The sequence below is a fragment of the Quercus robur genome, chromosome 2 (assembly GCF_932294415.1).
Source record: "Quercus robur chromosome 2, dhQueRobu3.1, whole genome shotgun sequence".
Taxonomy (NCBI): Eukaryota; Viridiplantae; Streptophyta; class Magnoliopsida; order Fagales; family Fagaceae; genus Quercus; species Quercus robur.
In genome coordinates, this window is record NC_065535.1 from 43,194,423 (window position 1) to 43,219,652 (window position 25,230).

At 34.2% G+C, this 25,230-nt stretch overlaps 2 protein-coding genes across 2 annotated transcripts; one reads left to right on the forward strand and one right to left on the reverse strand.

The window, feature by feature from the left end:
- Positions 1 to 6,748: 6,748 nt before the first annotated feature.
- LOC126699307 (serine/threonine-protein phosphatase 7 long form homolog) lies at positions 6,749 to 7,192 on the forward strand. The gene has a single exon (XM_050397051.1). The coding sequence runs from the start codon at positions 6,749 to 6,751 to the stop codon at positions 7,190 to 7,192; it is 444 nt and encodes a 147-aa protein (XP_050253008.1).
- Positions 7,193 to 21,393: 14,201 nt separating this feature from the next.
- Positions 21,394 to 24,045, reverse strand: LOC126699313 (aldehyde oxidase GLOX1-like). The gene is made up of 3 exons (XM_050397060.1): positions 23,587 to 24,045; positions 23,325 to 23,485; positions 21,394 to 22,561 (listed from the first exon to the last, which is right to left on the reverse strand). Exons 1-3 carry the CDS (start codon positions 24,043 to 24,045, stop codon positions 21,394 to 21,396), a joined length of 1,788 nt encoding a protein of 595 aa, XP_050253017.1.
- Positions 24,046 to 25,230: the final 1,185 nt, after the last annotated feature.

Here is a 25,230-nt window from a genome sequence, read left to right on the forward strand (position 1 = left end):
GAGGAATTTGAAGAGTCACTATGTAAAGATTGTAAATGACTCAATCTTGTTTTTCTCTAGGGTTTCTCTCTCAAAATTTTCTCTGGAAGCTCTCAATATTTCGTGGGTATAAGGGGTATTTATACTGGAGTGAGAAAGGAATGCGAAGAGTCAGTTTTTCCATAACAAAGTGGACTGGCGACTTGGCCTCCCGACTTGATTGAGTCGCGAGTCCAAACTGCGAGCTAACTGAATGGCCAGTCTGGACTTTTTGTCCTGTAGTGCTAGAGCTGGTATGACGGTTTAGTTTCTTTGCATGCTCCACTCGTGTGCATCTTCTGGCGGTTTGCAAGCCGCGAGCCACATGCGAGATCCAGTCGCAAGTCCTTGCTTCACTGCACAGTCTTGAGCATATCTTTACACTATCTTACACACTACCCTTACATGATTCTCACCTAAACACAGGGTTACTAATTACTAAATTACAAGCAAATTTGGCACGGAATAAAGCCAACAAGATGGTTGATTAAATTCAACCTTACAGAATTTGATAACAAGTTATTGGGTGGTGTAACATTGTTAGAGTTATATCAGGTATAATTTGAATCCAACCCTATATATATATATATATATATATATGAAAAAAATGTATCAAATGCTTGCCAGCTGTGAATAATCTGCCATTATAATTAAGATCCCAGTCTCCTTTGTGTTAACGTGTACGCCTTTTAAACAGGTTTTCTCCATCGCTCCATCCTCCCTACCCCTTTCATGGGGAGTTTTATTCGTGTTCAGTCAACCATTAAAGTATATATATTTTTTGAACAGAGTTATTTAAAGACAGGATTTAGAGTTCAACTTTTAATTTTATTAAATTATCTATTCTCCTTCCAAAGAAAAGAAAAGAAAATGATAACAAGATTCTAATGATGTGATATAGAATAGTAGAACAACAGTAGACTTTTCTAGTGCAGAAAAATCGTCAAAAGTCTATGGAACAATAGAAATCATCGGTGACAGTGATGAATTTCCGTGAAAATTCACAATGAGAAGAGAAATGACATTGGGAGCAAAACTTGTTTCTTTTGGGCTTTGGCCACAATCAAAGCCACTTTTCGGACAAATTCTTTTGTTTAGGCCTTGAAATCTTTGTTTTTGTTATTTTTAATAATTTTTATTTCTGTTATAATTTTTAATTTAAAAATAAGAATAATGTCCCGTGTATTCTGGGATGTTTTGTAGCGACAATATGATTTGATTTCGCAATTATCTCAAATTTTCCCATTTTGGTTTTTATTATTTATTTTTTATAAAAACCTTTGTTGGCTAATTTCATGCTTAACACAAATTAGGGTTTTAGAGCATTTTCCTATAGTTGCCTTGAGAGTGATTTAGTGTTTTCCTAGCATCTTCAAGCAATCTTAGGACTGATTTTCTATATAAACAGATTGTAACCTCCATAAAAATTCAGTTTTTCAATCAATAAAATTTCAAAGTTTTCTTTAATTTTATTTTGGTGGATTCTAGTCTCTCTCCTTGTAGATTCAAGTTTCTCTTTTAGAAGTAAATGCGTTATATTTCTTGTGGCTTTATACCTATGTCATGAAAGTTATAAAAATATGAAGTTTTATAGGAAATTCCTGTAGAATTTAAAATCAATCAAAAGATATATATTACAATAACAATGTAGAAAAATGTGAGTTTTCAAAAGCTTATGTGGCAACATATTAAGAAACGTTTACAAAAGGTAAAGTCTTTCATGTCATTCATATTATAGGGGTCATTACACTCCTCTCCCTTGAGATTTGGGGAGATTACACTTCATCTAAAACTTGATGGAAAAAAAATTCCCCCTTTAATATTTGTTTGACCAAATTTTGTTAAATTAATATTAAAAATGTTGTGCACTAACTTACCCTTTACCTATGGGAAGGTTTCCAAAATTATCTTCCATTCCAAAATTAAAATCCATTGTTTAAAAATTTTAATTAGAGTGTATTTTTAAATCTTAAGTATGACTTTTTAATTTTTTTTTCCTCTACGAGTTATGGAGAGATTTGCCATTGCAAATGTTTGCAAATGTTTTAGTGCTTGATAAATATTGTATTTTTATTTTAAACTTTTGGGAAAATGACACTCCACTCCAAACTTAAAGGAAAAAAAAAATGCTTTTCCCCCTTAACATCCGATTGACCAAACATTGTTAAATTAATATTAAAAATGTTTCTTTTTTTCTTTTTTGTAGAAATATTAAAAATATTTTGTACTAACCTGCCCTTTACTTAAGGGCACATTTCCAAAATTATTTTTATTTCATAATTAAAATTTATTGTTTTAAATTTTTAATTAAAACATATTTTAAAATATTAAGTGCTTGATAAATTTTGTATTTTATTATAAATTTATCTGTTATTTTTAAGGGAGATGAGTGTTTTTTTTCTTTCAAGTTTTCGGAACGTAATTAAAGATGTTGTTAGTGGACATAAACGGCGAAAATGGGCTTTTGCCCTTATATTTTAAAATATCTAGCACAGTGTCTCTGTTTTGAAACTATTAAGCACCGTGTCTCTATTTTGAAACTCGATTTTTAGAAAATCGAGTTTCCCATAGAACTCAATTTTATGATTATCGAGTTCTAGGTAAGTTTTTGCAGCGCTGGAGGAGCTCCCATGGCTTTTCCCAATTTAAAAAATCCAACTGAAACTCGATTTTACTGAATTGAGTTTTAGGAAAAACTTACCTAAAACTCGATAATTATAAAATCGAGTTACATTGAAACTTGATTTTTAGAAAATCAAGTTTCAAAATAGGGACATATTGCTTCATAGCTTCAAAATAGGGACAATTTGCTGGATATTGTAAAAAATAAGGGCAAAAGCCAAATTTCCCCCCAATACTAGTGCTCTAATAGTAGAGGGAGATTCTAAGATTGTCATTAGAGATCGAATCAGTCCTTATCCGTCTTTGGCATTACAAGGTAATCTAATCTTTTATGTAAAATGTTTAGCTTCTTAGTTCCAATGTATTCCTATCCCTCAATTCACTTTTCTCTGCCACCAAATATTTCTCATGTTGTTCAGACCAATTTGGCCTTTCAAACTTAATGAAATTCAAGTCTTTCTTCTCAAGACAAAAAAAAAAAAAAAAAAAAAAAAAAAAAAAAAAAAAAAAATCATCTCTTATTAAAGGAAAAAAGTTTGTAAACTCAAAATTGTGGGGCTAAAATTTAAAAACTTCAAATGTGCTTCTTGAGTTTAGTCAAGAATTCTAGAAGATTTATATCTCAAGATATATATAGTATACTCTACAGAAATTTATTTATGAAAGTCATCAAATAGCTTTATTATTTTATTATTTTACTAAAACAATTCACCAACCAACAAGATCATGAGTTGTTAGTAGGCTAACTTGACTATAGACATGGACGTTGTTTTTTTGCAGGGGAAATTGGGCTTTTGCCCTTATTTTGCAAAAAATCCAGCCATATGTTCCTGTTTTGAAACTATTTAGGCTTGTGTCCTTGTTTTAGTACTTGATTATATAAAAGTTTGCTTCTACATGAAACTCAATCATACTAAAATCGGGTTCCATTGTAACTCGATTTTACGATGATCGAGTTTGTTTCATATTTTAGCCATGTTGGATTGCCACCGTGGCTTTTCCCCAATAAGATATTCCAACTAGAAAGTTTAAAACTCAGCAATGGGAATATTGAGTTCTATGTAGAATAAAAGCAAATTTTGAATGTAACATCTCCAAAGAACTTCCTCTCCTTCAGTTTGATTAGTAGCCTAATAGCTTCCTTTGTCTCCCTCAGTTTGATTAGTACACGAAAATCCTCTCAAAAGCGCCTCCTCTCCAAGTGCGCTTCCTCTCCAAGTTCTCTTCTTTCTACCAGTAGACCGAAACGCAACCCAAACCCAAACCTAACCCTCACTTGCAACTCTCACCATAACCCTCATTTGCAACTCTCACCATCAAGCTTAGAAATCAAAGTTAAAGGATTAGAACTGCATTAAGGTAATTTCTAAAATCTGAGTTAAATTTTTTCTAGGTTTTCAATCTGGGTGTGAGTTGTTGTTGTTGTTAACCATAATTTATTTTGTGTTTAATCGTAGTTGTTGATGTGGGTTTTAGATAAGCTTGTTGTTGTTGTTTTTCACAAGAAGATTTACCTATGAAAAAAAGTGGAACATTTGATAAGTGGAGCAATTCAAGCAGGATTGTTTCTATAGATTGTGGGCTTTGGTTTAGCTATTAATAAAGAGGCTATGGTGTCAGATTACACTGAGTTGATAAATGAAGCAATTCATTGGAATCCTACATTTGTGAGATTTGCTCATGATTAGGAGCCAAATTAAATGCAATCACTCTTCTAAACTCACTTGTAACCAATCATGAACAAATCTCAATGTAATCTGACACCAAGAAAGATCGTTTTAGCGTTTATCTGTTTGGTGCTCAAGTTCACTGGTTCAATATGTATCTTTTTCATACTCCAGTGTCAAATTTTTCCTTGTGTTAGCTTATCATAATGATTATAAGGATAAGTATCATGTCCAAAAATGTATTTGCATTTGCTTTGTATGTACAACTCTGATAATCTAATTTTAAAAAGGACTCTTGGTCAATGAGACTATTTATGAAAAATGCAGTGATTGGAGCAATCTCAGATTTGGAAGACAAAATGTCCTAGAATGTTCAGTGAGACCATTCTCATAGTTTGATAGCCTTTGATTGTAGGATTGCTGCTTGTGTTAGGTCTATTGGTTTAGCTTTGGTAATTTGACTATAGTGAGATAATAATTTTGTGAAATGTAGCTAAATTTGGCAATTGCAAAATAACTAAAAACTATTAGGAGAGATGCATAAAAACCATCAAAGTCCAGGGTAACTTCCCTTCCATAGAATTCATGTGTGCTTACTCTAAGCATCTCTATGTCTTTCTCTTATGCAGAGCATGTCAACAGGAAGGGGCTAAGTAGGCCTGTTGCCATATTCTTTCTGTTTGAATGATTATAGTCCATGTGGTGGTGATTTTCTCTTTAAGATATTAGAATTCTGAAATTTTTTGGAAATTTATTTATAAAAATAAGTTCATAGTTCTTTTTATTTTTTATTTTTAAAGTTTATGGGAAGACATTTGATATTTATTTCTATCCTTAGCTCCTTTGAATTCACCTAGGAATTTAGAAACTTATTATTTTGAAGAAACTTGGGTTGTAGTTAGTCTCAAAGGGCCGCAATCTCTTAAGATATTTCTATTTTGTTTAGGCCAAACACAGCTTGTTATCATAGTTGGTAGTTAAGAGAAAAAATAAAAATGCAAGAAAACCTTTGCATATTTGAGTAGGTGGAATCAAATTATTTTACAGGACATAATGATATAGATGTTAATGTGTGTGAAGCCTCATATACATAGTTGGCTCATGTCCTACTAGCTTAAGTTTTTGTGCCAATTTGTTCTCCAACATCAAGTTACGTTAGGTCTTTGTCCTTTGCATTTTATTCTCTTTTAAGATTATAATAGCAGTATATCCAAACTATGTTATAGAAAGCGTTATTCTAATTTCTACCTCAGGGTAGGAACAAAAGCCTTAATACTTTAGTTGCACTTGTTCTTTTCTTGATTATGATATCAGAGACCACAAAAGATGCATGTGCGCTTCAGTTTAAATGCAATCACTCTCCTAAACTCACTTGTAACTAATCATGAACAAATCTCATTGTAATCTAACACCATTGGTGGGCTTTGATTGTGGTTTTAGTTTTTTTGATGTGAGATAAACTGCCATTTGTTCCAAAAATTTAAACTTTAAGCTTAAGGTTTATTAACATGATTGCATGCGTGTCATTGTGTGATAGTTAAGTGTCATTTTGTTAATGTTTGCTTGAGATCAATGATTTATTAACATGATTGCATGCGTGTCAGATATGCAGCCATTGTTAGACGTAGATCCTAGACCCAAGGATGCTACACAGTTGAGGTGTCAGCAAGATCATCGATCTACTCCACTATGGGGGAGGCTTACCGCCGGTTAGGTACGTAGTTGTACTAAACTCCGGGCATTTGGAAATTGTATCTTTCTCTATATGTGGGGTTCTTTATTCATATTATTTGTAAATAGATGTCGATTATGTTTGGTCATTGTATGTTCATGTCTTTCATTTTCTCTTTTGATTTGGGCAAAACATTATTCATCCTTGAAGCGGGGAAAATAATTTTTGTACTTGGAGTTTTTAAACTACCTATACAATGTTTCATCCTTTAGGACAAAAATAGTTAAACTACCCATCAGTAAACTACCCATGTGGAAAATTATTTAATCCAAATTAAAATTTGCATAGGTTTAATTTAGCATGAATGAGCAGAGAGAAAATATAGTCGAAAACTTATGGTGGGTGAAATTGTCATTCTTCGTACAAGATGGTCGAAAACTTATGGTGGGAAACATTTCTTTATGTAAACAGAGTAGTGATTGTTTCTTGCATATTATTATTATGTAGTATTTTTATAATTATTTCATGTGATTATCCTAACACAACACTTTTCCGTGTGTAGGTAGTGCTAGGCGTGCTAAAGTGTCGACGCCGATCTTGTTCGTTACCCCAGGGTGGGCTAGACCCATAGATCACCCGTTACATAAATGAGGTGGGTTTGGAAGGATTGTTTAAGGTTCCAGAATTGGAAGTTGATCATGTGTTGATCACAACATTGGTCGAGCTTTGGCGTCTGGAGACGCACACATTCCACTTACTTCATGGAGAGATGGGTATCACCTTACAAGATATTGAGGTGATGTTAGGGGTTCCTGTGGATGGGTTGCTTGTGGTTAGGAAGACAAACTTGAAATGGAAGGACGTGTGCACTGAGTTACTAGATTATCAACCTCTAGACCCGATACCGCATCCTAATGAAAACAAGTCTATCCTTGCTGGGGTGAGTATAAGAGTCAACTGGCTTGAGGCACGATTTGGGAGTCCCCTAGCTGTAGATGCTAGTGATGCTGTAGTGCAGCAACATGCCCACTATCACATACTGGTTTGGTTGGGGTCCGTACTGTTTATGGACAAGTTGGCAGAACAGGTCTCGGTGATACCTTTACAGTTCTTGAACCTAATAAGTGATGCGAATAAGTATAGTTGGGGTAGTGCAACATTAGCTTGGCTGTACAGGCACCTATGTAAGGCATCAGCCAAGAAGACAATGTAGATTGGAGGAGCAGTGATGTTGGTGCAGCTGTGGGTGTATTCGAGGTTTCCACAGATATGCCCTATTACGAGGCCACCACAACAGTCGGTACAGGCAGGTCCCCTCGCCAATAGGTGCGTTTTTTTTCCTATAATTGAGTTTAAGCATTTGTTAGTGAATATGCATACTGTAATGTTTCTAAGTTGCTAAAAATATGTATTACAAAATTCAAATATCAGATAAATTGAAAATAGAAAAACAGTTAGTCATTGTATTACTCTTGAACAGTTTGTAATCTACTTTAGAATAGCCTTGCCACGTGTGTATAAATTCAATTAGCTGATATGTTAGTTAATTCAGTTAGTTTGTTAGCTGTTTTTTTTTTTTTTTTTTTTACGAGTAGTTTGTTAGCTATTGGCTGTTTGTTACTTTTTATAGTTAATTATTGCCATGATTTGTTACTATAATAGCAAGAGTTTAAATGGCCTAGCCTTATAAACAGGTTTTTGATGATTTCTAATTGATTACGTAATAGTGGGATATTAAACTCTGAGAGTTTTTCTCCATGAGTTTATTAGTCTTGCATTCTCCATTATACAACTTATTTCTTCACTGTATGAATGCTACATCACTTGGCAATGCTCCTATTTTCTCATGATTTTAGATATTGTGAGAGACAGCGCCCTTAGCCTCCTTTTTGCGGTGTTGGGCCAAACCCATGTGAATGGGTGGAGTCGTGTTATTGTCTCTCAAAATGGAGGTTCTACTGATTATATTTTCCCTTTTAGATTAAGGGTTTTACAATAGAGTCACCACTTATTTAATTATTGGAAAAAAAATAAGAAAACCATAATTGAAAAATTCATTATTTTATTAATTTGAAATTGAATTTATATTGATCATAGGAAGTTACATGACTTTGGTCCTAGATACAATCTAAGATAAAGTACGTAGCTTTGTTTCCTAGTTACAATCTAAAAATTGAAAATTATAAGGATAAACATTTATCTATCAACCCTTGATCTAAACTCGAAGGCTATGTTACAAAGCAGGAAGGTGTTAGGCACCCACATTGCCAGGTGAAATCGGTCTTCTAGACTATGGTGGTCAACATTCATATCATATAATCCAATATGTTATCAATCAATTTGTATGTTGAATTTAATGTGTGTGCATGTGATAAACCCTAATTCAATTTATTAAGCATTGCATTTAGATTGAAAAATAAATTCTAGTAAATGTGTGTGGATTGTGATATCCTAGATTAAGGGATTTGAAAGAATTATGAAACAAACATCTTTTTTCATATTTTTGATATAGATTTAAGATCAAAACTAGTGTTATGCAAGAACATGTGATGAACAACCAAGAACATGTGAAGAACACATAAGAACATTTTAGAACATTCAAACATATTTAAGGGAATTTAATAATTACTATCATGATTTAATTTTAAATTCTCATCATGGCAACATAAAAAAAAAGTTAGGGAAAGAGATTATACTTTCATGCAAGATCCATGTGGTGGATGAGGAGACTCTTGGTGGAGGTCCTAAGAGTGGAGGAAAAGACGAGCTAGGAGAGGGAGAGTGAGTCTCACTCAATACCTTGAGTCTTAGGAAGACCAAGATATGACAAGACTACTCTACCTTACTAGAACTCAAGAAAGGAGAAGAGAGGGGGGTTTTTGTGTGCTTTAGAATGGAGGAGGGGGGGTTTATATAATAGTGGTGGAGAAAATATGAATGGAAGGTCATTTAATGAGGATTGACAAAAAATTATGAAACTAGATCTTACTTTAGCTTTTGGGAAAATTTGATGCATTAAATGTAAAAATTGGTGGGAGTGAAGAGTAAGCAAAATTTGGTTTTCCCGCAGCTACTGTAACAACCTGTATAGCCAACTTCAAAAAATAATATCTTACTCAATTCTGATCGGAATTGTCCGTTCTTGCGTTCAAATTGAAGCCTCGGATGTCTAGTTTCTGGGAAAATTAACATCATTCACAGATTCAAAATATTCTGAGAGATATCAAGGAAATAGTGAGCAGAGGTCATTTGTTAGAAAATAATTTCAACGCAATTAATAATAATAAGTCCCAAATTAGTTCCCAATTAATATTAATAGGCTCCAATCACTCCCATTTCAAACTTAATTAGTTTTAAATTTACAGTAATTAAAAGATAATTTCAAAAATTACTCATTAAATAATTAATGTTTAACTATCTAATTAATTAAGTGTGTGCAACCTTACCATAAAATATAGTCCTAACCAATCAAATTATGACATATCATTAATCTCAAATTGATTATAATTATGACTAGTCGATTTGATTGTTACAACATCAAGATCATTTTGGTGAAATGAGATTAAGGATTTAGTGACCAAAACCAAGATGCGTATTTTCAAGGCAAAATTACCTTTTTACCCTCCATGTGAGGTTAAATGCGGGTTGTAAAATGGGGTGTCAACAGATATTAAGGTCACATGAATAATAGCTTCACCTTAAAAATTTTCATTTATCGCAAAGCAAAAATTCCCTAAAAAATGTCCTGCATATTCACTTAAGTATGATCGAGTATTGTATAGAAGCCAACTTTTATATAATCGAGTACAAAAACAAGGATACAAACCTAAATAGTTTCAAAATAGAGACATATTGCTGGAGTTTTTGCAAAAGACGGGCAAAAGCCCAATTTCCGTATTGGGGGGGTGTAAACACCCCCCAGTTGCTATTTTAGCAACTGAGAACCCAAAAAATGTTCCAACCCGGTATGTAAATCTTAAAAGTTTTAGAACCCGTGAACAATAGGTACTTATATTTATAATCCACTGCTCATAAGTTTGTAAACACAAATAGTATTAATTTATTCATTTTCTCTCTCTCTCTCTCTCTCTCTCTCTGTGCATTTCTCCCTTAAGTCTTTGAAACTCTCTTCTCTCTAAACTCTCTGCACTTCTCCCTTAGTCTCTCTCAATCTCCGAAACTCTCTTCTCTCATAACTCTACCTTGTGATCCTCATGATTTTAAGCAGTGGGTTTTGGTGATGGCATAGATTGGAGTTTGGGTTGATGGTGGTTGTGGTTGGAGTTTGGGTGGTGTTTTGGTTGGATTTAGGTGGTGTTTGGGTTAAATTTAGGTGGTGTTTGCTGGTTTTGGTGGTGCGTTTCGGTGATTGGTTGCTAGTTTTCAAAGTTTGGGTCGATGCTTGCTAGTTTAGGTGATGGTTGTTTGGGTGGGTTTCAGATTGTTGTTTTGGTGGTGGCTAGGTGGTTGAGTTTTTTTTGTTGATGGTGGTGGTGGTGGGCTATGGGGATGGTGGTTGAGTTTTTTTTTTTTTTTTTTTTTTTTTTTTTTTTTTTGTGTAAAATGGGTTTGATTTTAGGATGGGTATTGATTGTGGTGATGGTGGCAATTTTTTTGGGGGTAATTTTGGTGGTGAAGAATTGGTGTTTGTGGCTGAGTTTTGGTGGAATTTTGGGTGTGTGGGTTTGCTGGAGAAACAGAGAAAAAGAAAAGAGAGAGAGAAGAGAAGAGAGAGAGTTGAATTGTTTATATTATTTAATGTTGTAGTTTATATTATTTTAATAAGTTGTATCTAAAAATAGAAACTAGGATATTTGATGAGTTATAAAATGAGATGGTAAAATAGATAAAATATATTTTTAGGGTATAAAGTAAAACCTTTTTTGCATCTTTGGATGCTAATGCTCTTACCTGATGGATCCCCGCTTCTAACGCAAACTCAACTGCTCTCTTTGCAGAGTTAAGGACACTATTGTGTAATTCACATCTTGGAACTTTAGTCAATCTCATAATTTCTCCTTGAAAAGGAGAAAAAAAGAAAATGAAAGAAAGACGAGCATCTACTTTGTGTGTCATTTAGGCCTAATGTAGGCCACCAGATTTTATGTTAATTATTATATATTTTGTTAAGATTTTTAAGTCTTGACTAATTTCATGACAAAGTTATTGTAATTTTTGGGTTTTGATATTATAATGTAAACAGTGGTAATGAAGGCTGAAACCTGAAAGGTTGAAGCTTCTGTTCATTGTGCAAGAAGACAAACTCGGTTGTGTGAAATTGAAGGCACGATCTTGCAAGATCAAACAAAAACTCTCGATCAATTGAACTATATTATGAAAATTCCGAGATTTTCTTCAAGAGTTAGTTGTGTAATCACCTTTACCCCAAATCCTACCTATATAATACCCTTACTTCAACCTTAATTTCATGAGAGGAAGACCACTGTTGAAAACATAATTTTTTAAATCTAACCGGATTAGACAATTTAGTTCGATTGCATTAAATAGGAACTAACAATCGGGCTGGTTTTTAAAATCTTGAAATGGGAATTCTAAATATTGTGAATTGTTAGTTAAACCTTTGAACCTCTGAACTATTTGTAGTTTTTTTTTTTTTTTTTTTTTTGAGAGTCAAAACTGTGTATTATTATTACGATACTGGAAAATCAGAAATAACAACATGACTAATGTCTGCTGGAACATGCTCCATCCAGACCAATAAAGGAAAAGAAACAATTGCTCTCTTGGCTAAAGCATGAGCTGCACAATTGCCCTACCGCCTAGTATGAGAGAGAAAGTTCGTAGCGAACCCATAATAGACATCGTGTCTTTGATAATCTCACCCATGGATGAATGAGCCCCATCTGCTGTCCTCAACGCCCTCCAAACCACCTCCGAATCACCTTCAAATTCAGAAGCTGTTAATCCCACTTCCACTACAAATCTTGCTGCTCTTCTTGCAGCTAGTGCTTCTAGAACCTCCACAGAACCCGGGTAAGGAATTTTCTCAGCTAAAGCCGCAATAACAAGCCCCTTAATGTCTCTAATTATGACCCCTATCCTTGCTTCCTCCAATTCGGCAAAGACCGCGCCATCATAATTTGTTTTATACGTTCCATCCACTGGGGGTCGCTATTTTATACTTCCTTTTTGTTGCTGCACTTTTGTAATCTGGAGTTTGGATTGAAAGTCCGATAGGTATCCCTTAGCTGCTTCAAAAAAAATTTCAGTCGGCAAGCCTCTCTCATTCAATCTCAACTTGTTTCTTTGGTTCCAAATGAACCAAGCCACCACCCCAAAAAGCTCTAAACTATTTGCCCTTCGTCTCACCACGTTAATTAGCTCTTGCATGTCCTGGAGGAACGGATACTCTGTTTGGACCCAGTTGAAACAGGGGGCCCAAATGTTGGTTAGTTTCTCGCAACTCCAAATGGCATGAAGTGTTGTTTCCTGGTCCAAGAGACAGGCACTGCACTTTGCTTCTTCAAGAACTTTTCTTTTCTTCAGATTAACCTTTGTGGGTAGAGCATTGGAACAAACTTTCCAGAGAAAGCATTTGATTTTATTTGGAACATGGAGCTTCCAAAGTTAAGGAAATGTTTTTTTTTTTTTTTTTTTGGCAAAAATCCAAAATTGACCCTCTAATTTTCAACCTTTTTCATTTCAGTCCTCTAACTTTCAGTTTTGTCATTTCAATTCTCTAACTTTCAATTGTTGTCAATTCGGTACTTCGTTAAACCCCCGTTATGTCCTACTGTGAATTGAGCCAAAACGACGTCGTTTTGGCTCTGTTTTGGCTTTTTTTTTAAAATAAAAAATAAATTTTGAAATTAAAAGAAAATTAAAAAAAAAAAAACTAATGAGTGGATGACAACGTAGCTGAAGGGTAGCAACTAGTGAGTGGACGATGTTATCGTTGTTGCTGATTTGCTGTTATCAATGGAGCTCTTCTGCTCGCAAGACCCAACCTCCAAGATAATACATTTACCAAATCATCACACTCGTACCCACATATTCCCTCGGATTAATCCAAGAGTGACTAGTCCTGGTGGTCGACGGCGTAGCAACTACCGTAGTAGGTGGTTGGTGAGAGTAGAGGTAGCGGTTACGATGACACTGGTGGAGCAGATTGGAGGTAAGATGGTGGTGGAGCTAGTAGGAGCTTCCAACGAGCTAACAGAGAGGACAAAGAAAGTACAATTGAGTAGCTCCTCTAACATACTGTTCAAGTCTCTCAAACTCTCTCTCCCAATCTTCCACACCTTGCCTCTCGCTCTTGATGGCCGCTCTTCTGTCTCCGAGGCTCTATCTCTAGCTCTTCCTCTAGCTGACCTTCAGGTACAGTTGCCCATTTTGCCCATTTAGCTCTTCTCCTAAATGTTTTTTTTTTTTTTTTTTTTTTTTTTTTTTTTTTTTTTTTTTTTTTTTTAATTCTGAAATTTATTAAAAAGAGAGAGAGAGCTAAAACGACGTCGTTTTGGTTCAATTAACGGTAGGACATAACTGGGGTTTAACGGAGTACCAAATTGACAACAATTGAAAGTTAGAGGATTGAAATGACAAAACTGAAAGTTAAAGGACTAAAATGAAAAGGGCTAAAAGTTAGAGAGTCAGTTTTAGATTTTTGCATTTTTTTTATTGGAAAAATTTTTAAAAAGGGGCGTGCAAGGGATGAAACCCTAAACCTCTAGCCCCCAAAGTCTTATTGAAGATTTTTAAACAATTTGGATATATCTATTGCCTTTTAACATGTCATACCTTCTTATTAGTATTTTTTAAAACACTTAATATATCTTTGATTTCTAAGGGTTATTGGATATATATATATATATATATATATATATATATATATAATTAGCAATATTCTCTGAACAGAACATTGTTAGCCTACACAAGACATTAATGTTCCCTTCTAGTAGGCTTAAAGAAATGGTCCCCTAAACATTACTTCTTTTTATTTTTATTTTTAAAAAAAACTTACAGTGGCATATATCCAAAAGGGCCTAATTCTTAGATACACAGCACAGATTTTAAACCTCTTTAACTCACACTCATTTTTCAATGTGGGATTAACCCACTGTTTTTTTCTTTTGAGAATACTAAGTATTTTTAATACACACACGAGGAGAGGAGAGAAGATTTTTTTAAAAGAAACTTACAGTGGTGTATATCCAAAAGAGTCTAACTTTTGGATACATAGCACATTACTTAAAAAAATGGTATTTTGCCTATGCTTCTGAATAAGCTTGTATTTTTGTCAAAAGGTTACTCAAGTCAAATCATAGGTCAGAAGAAATCATTTTCAAAAATACAATTTACAAGCAATATATTTTTCTCGTTAGACTCTTCTTCTTTTTTTATTTATTATTATTATTTTTTTTGAGATGAAACAATAGTAGACTTTATACATACAAAAACATGCTATACAATGGGGATGAGAAAAGAGAGGTATTCTTCTAATCAAACAATGACCTCTCTTTCTATTTTGCAACACTAGCCAAAGCTAGAGAAGCACAATTACATCGTCAATGTATACTATTAAAAAAAGAAATAAATAAAATCAAAACTATCTCTAATCAGTGTGATGTATTCAAAGATCCAAGCAATCTCAAGAGAGAAAAGTCTATTAGAATTCAAAAGATTAATAAGTTCAGAATTACTTTCCACCGTAACTATAGAGAAGCAGGTACTTTGACAGAATAGCAAAGCTCTCCTCATTACTGAAGCAGCTGTGCAAAGAGGGTTCAATTTCTTCTCTTCCTGAATGCATGAGGTAGCTAACACTTCTCCTTAATGATTCCGAATGAGCAAACCAAAACCCACAGTTGAAGATTTCTTTAACTGTGTAATCTTTAGACCTAACCTTCTTACTTTTATTCTTTGCTTAGAAACAGGAGTGAGCAATGGACTCGGCCCACCCGAAAACCCGACCTGAGAGGTTTTGGACAGGTCTGAGGATATTTGGGTTGGGTTTTGGGTCTTATTTTCGGGTTTCGGGTTGGTATCGGGTTGGGCATTGGGTCATATAAAAACAGTAGTCTGAACCCGATTTTTTCTTTTGAAAAAAACCATACTCTCTCTCTCTTCGCCTCCCTCAGCTCTTCGCCTCCCTCAAGCCTTAGCTACCTCCCTCAGCTCTTCGTCTCTGTGTAAGTCGAATATATTACTTTGTGTACAAACTGTAAATAGAGCTGAAATTCTTTGAGGGTTTTTAAATTGATTATCAGAATCAGTCCAGTTAGATTTATCATCTTTGTGTGTTTGCACTTTGATTGGTTTCTGAGAAAATTGTGGAAGAAAAAAATGAACTTAAAATTCGGGTTTTCATATTTTTCTCACATTTGGGGTGTTGCTAGTGGTGTTATTTTTCGTGGGTTGAACTCAAAATTTAAACTTTTTTGGTTCATTCCCCACATTTTCTCGGCAACCAAACATAGGATTGGTGGATATTCACTCCTAGTTTCTTGTTAATTTAGTTGGGTTTTTAATACTTTCAGATTTTGGGCTTTTTTTCTATGTGAATATCCTATTTAGGTTTGATTTTCTTGCGTTTTGTGATGTGGGTTTGGCTTGAATCGTTTTTTTAAGGACCCATTTCGATTATTATTATTATTATTTTTTCTAGGTTTTTAACTAAAGAGCTGTGCTCCTCTGCCTCTCTCACTGAGTTCTCTCTACATGTGTAACAATGTAAGTCATCCACTCATCCTTCTCTTTGTTGGGTTTTTTTTTTTTTTTTCCTTGTCTTATTCTCTGATTTTGGGAGTTCTTACATCTTTTAGGAACAATCCTTTTCATATTGATGAAAAAGAACTACTTTGGATTTGATGGGTTGGTGGGGTTTTGTGTTTTCTGTGATGTTATGTTGTTTTATTGTGTTATTTTTCTTAGCATAGTCTAATTTTCGGTTTATATGTGTTTATAATCAATGGGGGGTTTTTGTATGTTGTCGACAATATGAGAATGTGGAAAAGAATATAGAAAGCAGAGCTGGGTCTTTTTTGCACTAAAAAGGAAGAAAATGAAACTATAAATTAAGAAAATGAAAAGGAAGTATCTGTAGTTGCATTCAAGTCTATGTGATTGATCCAACACAAAATAATAATAGGTAAAACAATGATAGTCATTTTTGTTTGCTTGATTGTCTGACTTAGCATTGGCGTCATCGTTTTTGGTTGCATAACTCTCTTGAAGACCAGTTTTCTTTTTTCAAAAGTAATACCTTCTGTTCTTTGATTTTGAGCTTGTTTTAAATAATCAAGTATGATCATATCTACCTACATATAAGAGAAACTCTATATATAGCTATTTTATCATCATGCCAATGTTGTTGTGAAGCTCATGCATTTAATATAGTAGGTCTGTTGTGTCTTAGCCTCTGATTAGGTCTTATTATGCATAGATGCTTAGTGTATATAGTATAGACTATGACATTAATTGTTGTCGTTTCTTTGATTAAAGGTGTTAGTACCAATTATAGTTAGGAAACAATAGGCCATCGTCTTTTTGGAAATGAGTTTGAAGCTAATGACTTGAGATTTATGATTGGTTTGTTTTCTTAAAATCCTATTGTATTTTTATTTTATTCAAAAGAAAAGAGAAAAATCTCAACACCCAAGCCTATTGTAAGTGTATGTGTGTTGATTTAAATATTGGAAATTAAACTTTTCAGTCAGCTTCAAAAGCCTCGCTAAAAAACCCTTTTTTTTTTTTTTTTTTTTTTTCTATTAAAAATTTTATGGGCAACATAGGATTGCCTTTTTATACTAGTGGTTTTGGTTCTTTTAGTATAGATGATGATACACTTACTAATGTAACAGTAGTGTTTGAATATTTTCTTGTTGTTTCAATATTAAGTTGCATAGACTAATAGATTACTAATGTCTCTGTTGCTCATCTTTCTTATTTTGTGTTGTAGCCTCTCAATAGATCAGGAAATGGAGAATCTTGAATTCTTGAACAGTAATAATTTTTAATGATTGATTTGTTTTGTGTGGTAATAGGTCATGGATTCAATGGAGCCTACACAACCTAATGTTGCCACTGCAAGACCAACTATGAGACCTCCTTGTCCACCATAGGTGATATCTTCTTCTAATCCTAATAAGAAAAAATCACCATCAACAGCTTGGGACCACTTTGAGAAGTTTATAGATGAGGAAGGTAGAACTAAGACAAGATGTATATATTGTAGCAAGGAGTACATGGCTGATAGTAAAATTTATGGGACATCTAATTTAAAAAACCATACACCAATTTGTCCTGAATATCTTTATAATGAATTGCATGATGGACAAGACCCATTGTCCAAGGATGTAGAGGAGGGAAATCTAGTGCCTGGGACTTTTACAAATGTTGTGGGTAGAAAAGTTCTTGCTGAAATGATCATATTGGATGAGCTTCCATTTAGGTTTGTAGAGAATCAAGGATTTAGAAGGTTTTGTAATGTCTTCCAACCTAATTTTAATATCCCATCTTGCTTCATGGTAGCTAAAGATGTGAGTCGGATTTATTTTGAAGAGAACGATAAGTTGAGAAATGCCTTGAGAGGTCGTAGGCTTTGCCTTACCACTAACACATGGACTTCAATACAAAATTTTAATTACATGTGTCTTACTTGTCATTTTATAGATGATGATTGGAAGCTACATAAAAGAATTTTGAATTTTTGTATTGTCGATAACCATAAGGGAAAAACCATTGGCAAAATGGTTGAATCTTGTTTAGAAGAGTGGAATATTGAGGGGATTTTCACCTTGACGGTGGATAATGCTTCCTCAAATGACGTAGCCATTAGTTACTTAAAAGAAGCTACTAATATGTGGAAAGGTATTGTTTTGGGGAATGAATTTGTTCATGTGAGGTGTTGTGCTCAGATCCTGAATCTTATTGTGACCGATGGCTTAAAACATCATAATAAGTCACTTGATAGGGTGCGTCACGCGGTTAGATATGTGAAAGCTTCTCCAAATAGGTTACAAACCTTCAAGAGGTGTGTGGAGAAAATGAAAATAGAGTCAAAGGCTATTCTATGTTTGGATGTGGCCACTTGATGGAACTCCACCTATAAAATGTTGGAAAATGCTGAAAAGTTTGAACATGCATTCAAGCGGATGGAATATGAAGATCTTGATTATATTCTACACTTTCAGGATGGGGACTATGATAGGAAACCCCCAAATGAGGATGATTGGGAGACTTGTAGAAAATTTGTTAAGTTTTTGAAACTTTTTTATAATGCCACAAAGAGGTTTCGGGTTCCTTGTTTGTGACATCAAATGCTTTCTTTGATGAGATATATATGATTAAAAGAAAGATAGATCTCTTTTCTAGGAGTGAGGACCAATTTTTGTACTCAATGGCAAAAACAATGAAAGAGAAGTTTGATAAGTATTGGAGGAGCGGGGAGGATTCATCAAAGAAGGGAAATGTGCTTTTGTATGTTGCTGTGGTGCTTGATCCTCGAAAGAAGTTGGATTATTTGAATTATTGTTTATCAAATTTGTATGGGGAGAATGTTGCTAAGGTTATCACCGACCTTGTGGAAAGTGTATTGAAACGCTTGTATGAGCATTATAATTCAACTCATTCATCATATGTGTCAATACAAAGTGCGAGTGAGATATCAAGGATGGAAGGTGTTGGTGTTGATGTTGTTGATGATGATGATGATGATCTAGACAGATTTATTGCCTTTCAATACAAGGCTTTTAGGCAAGGAAAACAACTTGTTGGGTGTGTAGATGAGGTTGCAAAATACTTGATGGAGAATATTGAAGTGGAAAATGACAAAACCTTTAATATACTGGCATGATGGAAGTATAATACTAATAAGTATAGTATACTATCTCGATTGGCACAAGATGTGTTGATTGTACCTGTTTCTACTGTGGCTTCTGAGTTGGCATTTAGTATGGGAGGACGTATACTAGACCCATTCTATAGTTCACTTGCCCCTGAGATGGTACAATCTCTCATATGTACTCAAAATTGGCTTCAATCTTCAGTGCAAATTTCGCTTCGACAAGCCATGGATGATGTTGAGCTATTTGAAGATTATGGAAAATGTAATATTCTTAAAATTTATTAACTTGTGCTTTAACTGAAATTTAATATATCTTGTTAGTGCATTAAATGGAATTTAATATATATTGTTGTTCTAAAATGTTTTGAAGCTTTTTTGGAAGCGAAGTTAGCTTCACCTTCAGCAACATCACTTTCACGATCAAGCACTGTTACAAATCTTGATTGATCTATCTACATACATTGGTGAGTTTTTTTTGGATTCTGTTTGTGTTAGGATTAATTAATATGATATTAGATTATCTCAGTGAGTATTGTTTTTCTTGATTTGGTTGGTTGTTTTGATCTTAGTTATGTTGAATGGGATATGAGTATATCTCAAAAATTTGACTTTTGTTAAATGACTTGTTTATTATTGATTTTTCCCCCTTGGTGCTGTAGGTGGAAAATATTGGAGCAACTTTCACTTGGAGCTTGGAAATGGAAGCTCTTTTGTAATTACTTTAGCTTGTAATTCTGATGTTCAATGATCTAGAGATATCTTAGCAAGTTTTTCATTCTTTAATTTAGGTGATGCGATTTGCACATTAATTGTTTGGTCAAAAGTTGAGTTAATAAAGTTGTACATAGAGTTTTCAATGCTTTACCTGGGATTTGTTGGGTATTGGATCTTATAAATAGTGAAAACAAGTCTAACTAGTTCTTTCTTTGGGGGGAGTGCTATTGTTGGTTATGTTGAAAGTTGCATATGTGAGAATACTGGGAACTATTGAGGATTTGACTTAACACTATTGAGGAATGTGTTAAGTCACATTGCAATTTCCTTGATGGCTAATTGGAGATGAACCATGCAATTTTGTGTTTTTATTGTGTATATTCATTTAATAGTCATAAATGTGGCTTGCTAAGGAGATTTTAGCTTTTATTTTCTACTGTTAATAGCAGATTCAAATAGTTAAATAGTATGATTTTTTTTTAAAAATGATTTGATATTGGATTTTTTCTTTAAATGAGAGATTATTATTGCAAAAAAGAATATAGTAACATTTAGTATAAAGGATCATGGAAAAAAAGCAGCAGGAAAAAAAAAAAAAAAAAAAAAAGTCCAACCCGAGACCTGACCTAAGACCTGGAAACCGACCCGATTTCAGACCTGATTTTCCGAGTCAGGTCGGGTTTCAGGTAGCCAAACCCGATTTCTATCGGGTTGGGTTTCGGATCGAGATCAGTCCTACTTAGTAATATTAAAGGATTTCTAGAATTATTAATTATTAAATAATTATATTATTTATTAGAGCGAATCACACCAACCTCTTTTAAGGTTTCATAAAATGACACTCCTTCCAAATGTTTCAAAAAATGACACTCTCACCCTTGTGATTTTATAAATGCAATAGATAAGTCCATCCCCTCTTTTATATACGTTCTTATCTAATGGAATATATTTCGTTAAGAAATTAATGGTTTGAGAGGGGATAGATTTATCTATTTCACTAATATAATTTTAAAGATTGGAGAGTGTTATTTCTTGAAACGTTTATGGAGTATCATTTCATAAAATCTGAACCGAGATAGATGTAATTTGCCTTGTTTATGGACTATCTGTCATAAAAAGAAGTTGGACAGTGATTGTTTCACATCCAACAGTGTCCATATTTCACTGTCTACCAAAAACATTTTGTGAAATTATCCTAATTTATAAAATATTAGTGATTATTGTAATGACAATTGCTAGGCTTTGGTACCCTCTCTTTATCGTCTTCCAAATTGAAGCCTATATACGTTGTCTCTTAATAATATATAGATTTGTAAGAATCATCCTTATTTTGTTGTGGCGAAGGAAAGGGTTCGATCTTGTAATCTTAAGGTGAAGGTGTTTAAAAAAGAAAAAAAAAAAAAGTGAGGGTTCTGAGAATTAATTCTTTATCATTACAAGTCCTTTATGAAATCAAACCTTATGACTGACCAATTAAAAAATTGGACAAATTCTATGATGTTGAGAATTAAGAAACCAATCACCGTATGCCAATATTGTACACGGTGTGAAATTGGAAAACGATTCTACTTTATTCAGTATCTCTGTATTTCACTTTTTCATTACAAAATCAAGGAATATCGTACAAAACTCCGTAAACAGTTCAATGAATTGAAGGTGTATATATATATATATATTCAGGGGAAAAAAAAGGTTCCTCGACTTGGCACATACCATGTTCGACCACGTAGAGAGATCAGATGATGTCGCCAGGAGCAAATTATAACCATATCAAACTCAAAAGAAATTAACAAGAAAGAGCACAAGACAAAAAAGAAAAGAAAAAAAAAAAAAAAAAAAACCAGAATCAGATTCCCCCCGTGTCTCTTTCTTTCTTTCTTTCTCTCCCTCTCTCTCTACTTGATTTGCACCCACATTGCCTTACTTGGAACCCCACGATAAACCACAAAGATCAGATAGTACCCAGAAGGAGCAACCTCACGTGTAGGCGGTGCCACTACGTTAACTTGGTAAACAGTAGGGAAAACCTTACGCACATCAACTTTACCAAGAAAAATCAGTCTTTGATTCATAGAGTACCCGTGCGTTGTAAATGGTGGTGCATACATGCTCACCTTCACATCTCTCTTATCCACGAATGACTCACCAAGCCTAAACTGCACCATGAAGTTTTTTTCGTAAGTTAGAGTGGTCTCCGATGCCTCCTCTATGATTATTGGCCTGTGTATAGCTAATGCTGGGTCCAAATAAGGCGGTGAAAACTTCTCTATCCTCATCTCTGTAGGATACTTGGCCGTGAAGTTATACCCTGGATTAGGGTTACTACCTCCTACTAAAACTTTCCCATCAGGAAGTAATGCAACCGCAGAATGATACATTCGTGGAATTATAGTGGGATTAAGCACCTTAAACCTTTGGTTCATAGGCTTATAAGGACTATAAAGTATCGGATTCAAGTTCGGGTCTTCGGCCGAGTACCATGCTGATGTACCTTGCTTGGCGCCGTTGAGAATCAAGAGGTCTCCATTCGGAAGATTCAGCATATCCCCCATGACACGCGGTGTAGGCATCGTTTCCTTCTTCCATTGAGCGTTAGGTTTTGTGATTTGAAGCCTGTTGCAATCTTGTAATGCCGGTATGAAGATTGAGTTTTGGGCTAAAGTATAGGCCTGTGGCTTCGCCCCACCGCAAATAATGACCTCAACTGCGATGGTCGCGGCATTCTTGACGTAGAGTTTTATAGGAAGGAGAGCCGACATCGCTGATGCTGGGTAGTTGCGGGAGCCGCCTTCCAAGATTGGGAACTCTTTGATGATCTTGTTGGTCTTAGGGTTGAGGAGAACTGAGCGGTTGTTTGCGAAGATGAAGACGTTGCCATCGGAGGAGAGGTGGACGAAAGGGTACAAGTTGTTCTCTTCTATATCAGTGGTTTGGTAGAGGAATGGAAACTTGATGGATTCGGCATTGGATTTGCCTTCTGGTGGAACGTATTCGTAGCTGAATGACTTGCGGCCACCCACCAAAAAGAAACCACCATCGGCTAGGGTTATTTGTGTTGCATACCTTAATTAGGAGACAAGGTACCAAAGAATAGATAAGTAATAAATAGAAGAGTTTGATTCTAATAAAATATTATATTATATTATTTTAGTTTTAAGAAGTGAAATGTTAGGATATTTTAAGAAAATATATATATATATATATATATATATATATATATATATATTTATATATATATATAGGAGAGTTCAAATTCCCCTCTACTCCACTTGTTGTAACAATTTAATTGGAGTAATGTTAGAGATACAAAATTCTTTATTAAATTTTTTACAAATTGTTAATTTGTTAATTTGGTGAGTGTTATTGTAAATGAAAAAAGTGATGTTAATAGTAGATCAATGTGAAAACCAATAATAAATTGACTATATTAACAATTTGTAAAAATATTATAAAATAGTTTGTACTTGTAGCATTATTTATTTAGAATCCGTTTGTGAACAACTTATTTAACTGAAATTGAAAATTTTTTGTTGAAAGTATTATAAATAAAGATAAAAGGTAATTGAAATAGTACAGTAAGTTCCATAAATAGTACCAAAAAGTGTAATGAGGCTCATGAATAATATAAAAAATAAGCTAAAATAATAAAAAAACCTGGCTTTTTAAACTAATGTCAAATACATACTTGATTGTAAATTTATTTTGTCTAGAGTTAGATTTATCTTCACTAAGGATAGTTAAAGATGGTATTTGCAAAAGGCATTCTTATATATATGTATATCCTAATTTGGATCAAGAACTGAATAAAGCACATGCACATACATACCATCTTGCGTCTGCCAGTGTATATTGGAATTCTTTCCAATCGCAGTCCTCACATGTATCCATGTATCTAACAGTTCTTGTTCCGTCTTTCCATCCACCAGTGCTAATCAAGATACCATCGGCAGTGAGGCCTCCTGATGAGCACCATGGGTCAAACACCATCTGCACCAAGTTAAGTAAAGCTCATCAGACCATAATTAAGAAAATTAAGGACCAAGATTATAAGCAAAATTAATTAATTCAGATTTCATGAAAATACGAACCTTGAGTGGTCTCTTATAGCCTGTGTTATAATCAAATTCCACACCGTGAGACCAACAATCCTCTTTGTCTCTTTTCTTGTCATCCTTGTAGGGAATGCATTCTCCGTTGGGCAATTTAAGAGTTGACATGCGAAATGCTGTGGCATCGAACATTATGATCTTGTTGTTAGGAAGTAAATTAACGTGCATGGCATTGGCGCCAGAGTCCGCGGAAAGCAGCATCCACAACCCTTTATAGTCTGTCTCAAAAGGAGGATTTGCCCCCTGATCAGCTTTATCAGTTTCACCACCAATACCAATGGATCCAATTATAGGGATTGTGATACCAGGAAGCTTAAGCCCTGGATTTTTATCTTGGTCATCATTAGATCCCCTAAACGGATTTGGGAGCCAAAATTGTGAATGCACGGTAACTAGCAAGAGAGGGAAAACAATGAGAGTTCTAAGCAAGGCCGCCATTGAAGAAATGCCTTCAATGGGTGCCTCACGGCGTTTAAAACCACAATGTTTTTTTCCTTTTTCTTTTGCTTCTATTTGTTTTCGATCCCTTCTTTCCCTCTCCATCTCTCTTTGGAATTTAAGGTTGCAATGAGTCAGTTATAGTTTACTAAAATAGTTTTTGGTTGCTCCTTGTTTAGAGGAAACTTTCGTAATAGTTTGTTAGAATTTAATATGAGCCAGGGAATGATAGAATTTCAGTTTCCATATGCGGAACTAAAACTGTACAACCAATACATTAACAAAAACCCCCGTCTCCCTATCTCTTAACCATTTAAAATTTTTTATTATTTGCTTCATATATATACTACTAGATTTGAACCTATGGTGACCACTCTATAATACTACTCTTTTTTGTCAAGTCAAAATGCCAACGAATTTCTTTGATGTAGGTGGTTTTCGATTCCATTTCTCTTATTTGACAACAAAATAATTAACAAATTATGTTTATAATCGTTGTAATGATATGTTATGATTGATGCACAATAAAACATATGTCAGTAGTAAGACTAGGTAAAAGTAATGTTAACTTAATACCTTAGCAAGTTAGAAACATTTTCTACATTTCTTTTTTAAATGTTATAAACATATTTAATCTTAGAATGTAACCCAACAATAGCAACAAACGCAAAAAATTTTCACTACATTTTAACAACATATCTAGCTGTCCTACCACCTCACACACTTGAACCCACGCCACAACTGAAAAGAAAAAAGAAAAGAAACAAACGAAGAAGAGGAAAACAAATAGCCATGCAAGGTAGAGAGAAGAGAGCCAATCTAGGAGGGAGGGGTGGCAGAACGGTGGCTCTGAAAGAAGCGTTAAGAATTTTGGGTTTGGGTGATCTCTGTGTTCTCTATTTTTTTTTTGCTTCTTATTTTTATGTGCAAAATAAGGAAAAAAACTGGTTTCAGCGTTTGTTATATATATATACACATTTAAAATTTGTTAACAATGAACATAAAATCCTAGTGTGGACCTCAATAAAGTAATACTTAAAAAAATTGAACTGCAAATGAGATAGTAAGTACGACCAGGCCTTATATATATATAAAAGATTCTCCAATTGAAGCGCATTCAATTAAGATATCTACACAATAGCTTGTAGTTTAATCGATCAGTACTTTTCTATGCACAAAGTCTTT